Source organism: Arachis duranensis, chromosome 3 (genome assembly GCF_000817695.3).
Source record: "Arachis duranensis cultivar V14167 chromosome 3, aradu.V14167.gnm2.J7QH, whole genome shotgun sequence".
Taxonomy (NCBI): Eukaryota; Viridiplantae; Streptophyta; class Magnoliopsida; order Fabales; family Fabaceae; genus Arachis; species Arachis duranensis.
This window is the reverse complement of record NC_029774.3, coordinates 21,888,823-21,897,372: the sequence shown is the minus strand read 5'-3', so window position 1 is coordinate 21,897,372 and position 8,550 is coordinate 21,888,823. Positions and strand designations below refer to the sequence as shown.

Below are 8,550 nucleotides of genomic sequence, written 5' to 3'. Positions count from 1 at the left end.
GAATCGTTCGTTGGTTGGCGGGATGGAACCATCTGCAAGGACACTCCAATGTTTAAGTTAGTGTTCGTACGATGAAGTAGCTAGGTTAAGGTAATGATGACGTACCTAGGGAGAAAGGTAGGTCCCTCTCCCTTATCCTTATTCGTTCGAGTGGGCCCTTCTTCTACTAAGGCCTAACCTTTCAAAAGTTTCCGCCAGTTGTTGAGATCTTCCTGGAGAAGATTGGGTCACATGGAAGGCGTCTAGTCATACGGAAAGAACATGTGTCCGCTTGGTGGACCTTCGTTTCTTATTAAGTTAGGCCAGAACATATTTTATTAATCTTTATTGTATAAAATTTGTAAAATTATATATATTAATTATATGTTGTTTAGATTTGATTTATTTTGGTTAGTTTAGGATTAGATTTAAATTTTTAAAATAGACTTAATAAAATATTAGAGTTAGATTCAAATCTAATAAAATTTTGCTTGATTTATACAGAATTCTAAATATCCATGAATATAGCAGCAAAGTTGAATTAAGTTGAGTTAAATCAAGTGAAGTTCAAGTTTGACTTATAAAAATTAAATTTATTTTATTAATAATTAAGTCTAGTTATAAATTTTATGTTTGACTGACCTAAAATTCAGGAGTTAACTTGAGTTCACAAACTACTTCAAAATATAAACATAAACATTTTGCACTCTTTTATCGTATACAATTCTGTTTGGTTCATTATATACTCATTCATGCATTTCTCCATTTAATTTACAAGAATAGATAAGAAATATGTTAACGAAATTATAGTTTATATTAAATAGTGTTTTCATGCTCACCTCGAAGTTGGGAGTTTGAGTTTTACTTCTAACTTTAAAAAACAATACATTAAAATATAGATATGACATAATAATAGATATTTTACTTTTATATACTTAATAAATATGTATGTCAGATACATTAAAATATAAAATAAATAAATATATATTAATAATTAATTTAATATATGAAGTTAAATTCAATTTTAAGTTTTTTTTTTTGGTGACTAAATTCAATTTTAAGTTTGATTCACAAATTTATGAACTTAATTTATTAAATAATTAATGAATTAAACTCAGGCTTAGCTTAGCTCACGAGCTCATTTGATAATTAATATATGCATGCCATGTTCTTAAAAGCCACATATTTAGGACTACAGGAGTACAAAAATAATAGTACCAAGCCTTACACGTGAATTTTTAAGGAAACACATAAATTGTTTGTATCTACGCTATAAAGCTACACACTCAAGAAGCTTCATTAGCCTTAAAAGTTTCACATCAAGATAGTTCAAAGTGGATAAGGGCAAGGTAATGTATGTGACCCAGCATCATTAATTATATACAAGACAATTTATCTAGTCCTATAATAAGTTCCAGGTTTGCTTAATCAAGCTTCAAAACAAAGTGGTACTCCAATATTAGTTTTGTAACACTTTAAATAGTGGAGTATCATGGAGAACTTAGAATTTTCAGAGCCAGTGAGTCCTAGTGGAAGATACTTCAACACCACTTTGCTATGTGCATATGTTTTTGGGTTCTTGGAATCAGAAATTCCAATTGATGACTCTCAAACTATGTATTTGTTCAAAGATGTCTTTCTACCTATCAATCCACGCTTTTCCTCCATAATGGTCTTAACCTCGCTCTTTTTCTTTTTTCTTTTTTTGAGGTTTATCCTATTTGTTAATTTTTAATAAAACCTTTTTCGGTCGGCTTATTTATATGATTTGGGTTTAAATGTATTATTCAATAGTTATGTATAAAAAAAGTTTTTTTTTTCAAATTAATTTTAATGCACTAATAATATTATTATTTGATCATATATACTTATTATTTGTTTTTAAGACAATCAAGTTAATGGGTGATTATTGAGTCAAGGTGTCTATGCGAGGATAGATAATTAAATATTTTTATAAAATCATTGTTTATACATAGAACGAAATTGAATTATTTTTTTCCGTTTTACATATTTACTTTGTACTTATATTATGTGTATGTATATACTTGAAATCAGGTGAGAGATGAAGATGGAGAAATGAGGTGGAAAAAAGTGGAGGTGAAGGCAGAGGAGCACATAAAAGTTCCCATATTCCCAAAAAATGAGTCATCACAATTCTATGATGAATACTTTGATGAATATGTATCAAGAATATTAATGGAAAAAACCCCTCAAGATAAACCACTATGGGAAATTCATGTGATCAAATACCCAACAACAAGTGCTAAAGGCACCTTAATATTCAAACTCCACCATGCTCTTGGAGATGGTTACACCCTTGTAGGTGCTCTACTCTCTTGCCTTCAAAGAGCTGATGACCCTTCTCTTCCCTTGACCTTTCCCTCGCGCCGGCCGAATGAGTCGGCCGTGCGCGCCAAGAAGGGATTCTTCAGGAGGATCCCTTCGGCCGTATTTTCGGTATTTAACTCTATCTCGGATTTTGGATGGAGTGTGGTGAAGAGCTCAATGGTGGAAGATGACAAGAGTCCTATAAGGAGTGGAGAGGAAGGTGTTGAGAATCAACCTTGTGTCTTAACAAACATATCATTCTCTTTGGATCATATTAAAAAGATAAAGTCCATGCTTGGTGTGGTAAGTTTATATAATGTGTTCAAGTTTATTTCAAGTTATTTCAGTCATATAATCTTAAAATTAAAATGATAATTAAGTTTTAAAACTTTTCACTCATTATTGGAGACATTAAAGAGTTTTTTTTTTTTTTTGATTAAAGAGTTTATTGTTAGCTCTATAAGATGGATGTTACTTACCCACAGGGTTATATTATTCATCAATATTAATAAATATATAAATTTATTGTTGTATTTATGTCTACTATTATACTTTTTTAAATTTATAGCTAATAATAATATGATTGTGTGTTCGTTTTGTTTGTTTGTAATTTGAAGACGCTGAACGATGTGATTACTGGGGCAATTTTCTATGGGATTAGGCTATACATGGAAGAAATGAACAGTGAGAAGGGAAGAAGAACAAAGTCAACAGGATTGGTTTTACTTAGTACTAGGAACATTGGAAGCTACCAATCAATTCAAGAAATGATGAAACCAAATTCAAGATCTCCATGGGGGAATCACATTGCTTTCTTGCACGTTTCCATCCCTAAGCTAACCCAATCAAGCCTTTCCAATCCCCTTCAATTTGTTTGGAAAGCACAGAAGATTATCAAGAGGAAGAGAAATTCTTTCACTGTTTTTCTCATTGAGTGGCTTCTTGATTTGGAGCTTAAACTAAGAGGACATGAGGTATAATAAATTTATCAAACATACCTAATGTTTATGGATATTTTAAATAATTTATATTTTTTATTTTTATTCAATTTCTTTATATGTTAAAAAATAATAGTATAGAAAATATTTTAAGTGTTTTAGTGCATGATCCAATAACTCTAGTTATTAACTTTGATTATATATAAATTTTTTTAGTGGCAAGACTATTGACACGTGACCGAATTCTATGTTGTTATTGTAGGCAGTTGCAAAACATATTTATGGGACACTAAAAAATGCAAGTGTGGTAATATCGAACTTGATTGGGCCAGTTGAACCTATGGCGTTGGCAAATCATCCTTGTAAAGGCTTGTACTTTACAATGACTGGTGGACCTGAGGTTATTAACTTATTACTATCATCTTTCTCTCCTTTTCTTTCATTCAACTTTTGAGTTTGCTTTCAATAATATACAACAAATCTAAACCATTAATCTTATATAGAAATTTGAACTTATATATAAGAATTTTGTATGCAGACAAAATTATTAAAATTTGATGTATATCAGTATATACTATTAACACTAATTCATCCATTTAATACGGAGAGTATAGTTAAGACTTAAGCGAAAGTGACTCATTTTCTCTTAATTATGTGTTAAGCATTTGATTTTCATTTTCTGTGTGAAAAACAATTTTATGGTTCTAGATCAACTGTTTTTTTAGTTAAAATACTTTTTTATAAATGAATAGTGGACTAATTAACCTAGTTAAGAGTAATAATAAAAAGGTTTTTTTGCAATTTAAAAATGAGTGTCAGAAAAATTATCTACAAATTTTTCACAAATAAAAGAGATTGGCAAAGGATATAAGTATTTAGGAGAGATATAGTCTTTTTACAGAGTATATAGTAAGTACAAATTTTAAATCTTAAACCTTAAATTCTAAACTCTAATAAGTACGTCTTTATTTTGTTGAATAAAATCTTTATTTTAAGTTATTGTTTATTTGATAATAAATTTTACTTTATTGTACCGAGCTTCTTTTTTTTTAAAAAGAAAAAAGAAAAAACAACCTGGTTAAAAGTGGATATTCCAATCATCCATCCATTCCGATTGTTAGTAATGACTAGATTTATTACAATGTAAAATTTCAAAAGTGGAGGAAAAAAAAAAGGAAGAGAGTAAAAGAAAAAGTGTGGGTTCTGTTATGTTGTTGACATATTATCTTCTTTGTTATTACAGAGTATCAATATTGCAATTATGAGCTATACAAGAACATTAAGGGTTACCTTAAAAACACAGAAAGGCTTCATCGATGAAAAGTTGTTCAAATCATGCATGGTCAACGCTTTTGAAGCCATATCCAAAGCAGCAATGGAGATGCCTCGAAGCAAAGGTTAAACCTACCTACCAAGGAGGGAAACAAAGCTAAGAAGCCTTAAATCGTTTGGGACTTTTCTTTTATTAACTATAATTGCAACAATCAAAAGATATCCAAATTAATGTTCAATTTCAATTATGTTAGCTAATATATGTCGTTAAGACGTATTTTTATATTTTTCATAGGACCTAAATATATTTTTTTATATGACACAAAATTATAAAATCAAATATAATTTAGTAGTTAAAAATTAGATGTATATTTTTATAAGCTAAATGTATCATGATTTTATAGAATAAATGTGTATGATAAATAAAAAACGGCAGATACAAAAATGTATTCCCTAATTAATAAATATCAATTTTCTAATTCAAATACTTATACCATGAAGAGAAAAGGCATTTAGAGAGATGAAAGAATTGAAAGATAAGGAAAAAGTGTATTGCTCTTTTGGTCGTGCTCTATATTATTTTAGTGCACAATGCAATTCTAGTATGTTGTGTTATAAAATAACTAAATAAATAAATAAGGAAGAGGTAATAAATAAAGAAATATAAAGAGAGAGATATTAATAGTGTAGAAAGAAAGAGGAGAATGTTTATTATTGTTGTGTGTAATTAACTCGTAGGCTTAACTTTCTATTCATACATGTACAAGAGTCTTCTTTTACCTCTTTCATTAAATGTAATCTCTTTGGTAATATGGCACTTCACTATAGGAAAGTTGAGCCATTCAAGTCATACATGGTCAATGGTCATCCATATTGTAACACTCCTCCTTGGATGACCATTAAGGATTATGCCTCGTTAAAACCTTATTAAAGAAAAACTCAGTGGGAAAAATCCTTAGTGAAGAAAAAAAGAGTACAATATCCTTTAGTGATGGGGACTGACTCATTAAAAACTTTGTCAACAAAAATCCAATGGGAAAAAACCTGACCAAGAAAAAAAGAGTACAGTCTCCCCCTCTTGCCGACATCATTTAATATCTCGAAATCGGCGCATTCCAATCTCATGTACCAATCTTTCAAAGGAAGATTTTGGGAGTGACTTTGTAAATAAATCTGCCAGATTATCACTTGAGCAAATCTGTTGGACATCATTTGTCCCTTGATTTTGAAGATCATGAGTGAAGAAGAATTTGAGAGAAATATGCTTTGTTCTATCGCCTTTAATATATCCGCCCTTAAGTTGAGCAATGCATACTATATTATCTTTAAACAGGACAGTTGGAGCTATCTTATGATCAATTAGTCCACATGATGACAGAATATATTGAATCACACTCCTCAGCCAAAAACACTCGTAACTAGCTTCATGTATTGCTAGTATTTCAGCATGATTAGAGGATGTTACTGCAATCGTCTGTTTCGTTGACCTCCATGATATAGCTGTACCACCATATGTGAATAGGTATCCTGTTTGAGATCTCCCTTTGTGTGAATCAGACAAGTATCCAGCATCTGCATAGCCAGCTAATAGTGACTTGGATTCATAGGGATAAAATAATCCCATATCAACCGTTCCATGAAGATATCGAAAGATTTGTTTGATTCCATTCCAATATTAATGTCTTCTGGTTGTAGAGGAACTATACATTGCTAGTAAATTCACTGCGAATGATATGTCAGGTTGCGTATTATTAGCAAGATACATTAGCTCTCCAATGGCACTAAGATATGGTACTTCAGGATCAAAGATATCTTTATTCTCTTCTTTTATAGTTTTTATAATTGTTGGAATCTCTTCAGGAGTCCCAATGATATTTAAATCATCAACGTACACAGCAATTATAATGAACCCAAATGCAGATTTTTTTATGAAAACGCATGGGCAGATATCATCATTCTTGAATTCGTTTCTGGGCAGATACTCAGTAAGACGATTATACCACATTCGTCCAGATTGCTTCAGACCATATAAAGATCTTTGCAATTTGACTGAGTATAATTCCTCCGAATATTCATTGGATGGTTTAGATATTTTTAGTCCTTCAGGGACTTTCATATAGATATCCCGATCTAATGAGCCATATAAGTAGGCTGTTACCACATCCATTAAATGCATATGCAGTTCATGATATGCAGATAAACTGACCAAATAACGCAATGTTATCGCATCCACTATAGGGAAATACGTTTCTTCATAATCTATACCGGGCCTTTGTGAAAAATCTTGTGCCACAAGTCAGGCTTTATAGCGCACAACTTCATTTTTCTCATTTCATTTTCTCACAAATACCCATCGGTATCCAACAGGTTTTACATCTTCAGGTGTACGGACTACAGGTCCAAAGACTTCACGTTTTGCAAGTGAGTCTGATTCAGCCTCATGGCTTCTTCCCATTTTGGCCAATCATTTCTTTGTCGACATTCTTCGACTGATCTTGGCTCAAGATCCTTACTTTCACGCATGATATTTAATGCCACATTATATGCAAATATTTCATTGATAATTGTCTTATTTCGGTTCTATTTCTCTCCTGTAAAGACATAATTTATCGAGATCTCATCGTTTTCACAATTTTCAGGTACCTGAACGTCTTCTAGCGTTAAAACTATATCAGAATTTTGGATAACTGCAGGTGTCTCTACTATGTCCTTTTCAACAGAAATATTATTTACCTCTTTTCTCTTTCGAGGATTTTTATCTATGGAACCGACAGGCCTACCACGCTTCTGGCGTGTATTTGCTTTGGTGGCAATTTTTCCAACTGGGACATCAATTCGAATTGGGGCATTTTTTGCTGGTATATAAGATTTAGTTATCCTCTTTGTATCGGAAAATGCATCAGGCAATTCATTTGTTATTCTTTGCAAATGTATAATCTTTTGAACTTCTAGTTCACATTGCCCTGATCGAGGATCTTAATGCATCAATGATGATGCATTCTAATTAAGTTCCTTTTCAAGAAGCTTATTCTCTCCCCCTAATGTTAGAAATTTTGATTCATCAAAATGAAAATCCGCAAACCGGGCTTTAAATACATCTCCAGTTTGTATCTCAAGATACCTCACTATAGAGGGAGAATCATATCCAATATATATTCCCAATTTTCTTTGGGGTCCCATTTTGGTGCGATTAAGTGGTGCAATGGAAACATATATCGCACACCCAAATATTCTTAAATGGGAAATATTTTGCTGCTGGCCAAAAGCTAATTGCATAAGAGAGAACCGATGGTAACTCGTTGGCCTCAAACGAATAAGTGCTGCGGCATGTAAAATAGCATGCCCCCAAACCGAAGTTAGAAGATTTGTTCTCATAAGCAAGGGTCTAGCAATTAATTTGAGGTGTTTAATAAGTGATTCTGCTAACCCATTTTGTGTGTGAACATAAGTTACTGGGTGTTCAACACTTATTCCACTAGCCATACAATAAGCATCAAAAGCTTGGGAAATTGTGTTTTTAATCGAATAATTTGAGCCAATAATCTCACAAACGCCAGGTTGCGAGAAGATAATAAGCACACATGTGACCATCTCGAAGATGCGTCTATTAGGACCATAAAATATCTAAAAGATCCACATATTGGATGAATAGGTCCACATATATCACCTTGAATCCTTTCTAGGAATTCAGGAGACTCAAATCCAATCTTTACTGGTGATGGCCTTAAAATTAACTTTCCTTGAGAACATGCAGCACAACAAAATTTACTAGATTTAAGAATCTTCTCGTTCTTTAGTGAATGTCCATGAGAGTTTTCAATAATTCTCCTCATCATGGTTGTTCCCGGATGACCCAATCACTCGTGCCAAGTTATGAATTCATTTGGGCTAGTAAACTTCTGGTTTACAGTGGCATGTGATTTAATTGCACTAATCTTGGTATAATACAACCCAGATGAAAGTGAGGGTAACTTTTCTAATATAACCTTTTTATTTAAATCATGAGTTGTGATACATAAATACTCATGATTTC

General features: G+C 31.9%; 1 protein-coding gene across 1 annotated transcript; it reads left to right on the top strand.

Moving 5' to 3' along the window:
- Nucleotides 1-1,409: 1,409 nt before the first annotated feature.
- Nucleotides 1,410-4,875, top strand: LOC107478116 (wax ester synthase/diacylglycerol acyltransferase 4). Its single transcript, XM_016098257.2, has 5 exons — nucleotides 1,410-1,651; nucleotides 2,035-2,610; nucleotides 2,925-3,281; nucleotides 3,508-3,645; nucleotides 4,489-4,875. Exons 1-5 carry the CDS (start codon nucleotides 1,472-1,474, stop codon nucleotides 4,645-4,647), a joined length of 1,410 nt encoding a protein of 469 aa, XP_015953743.1. The 5' UTR covers nucleotides 1,410-1,471; the 3' UTR covers nucleotides 4,648-4,875.
- Nucleotides 4,876-8,550: the final 3,675 nt, after the last annotated feature.

Excerpts from the sequence above, each read along its gene's own strand:
- LOC107478116 (XM_016098257.2), top strand. The coding sequence starts at position 1,472 with ATGGAGAACTTAGAATTTTCAGAGCCAGTGAGTCCTAGTGGAAGATAC. Across the intron at positions 3,282-3,507 it reads TTAAACTAAGAGGACATGAG|GCAGTTGCAAAACATATTTA; the intron begins GTATAATAAATT and ends TTGTTATTGTAG. Across the intron at positions 3,646-4,488 it reads CAATGACTGGTGGACCTGAG|AGTATCAATATTGCAATTAT; the intron begins GTTATTAACTTA and ends TTGTTATTACAG.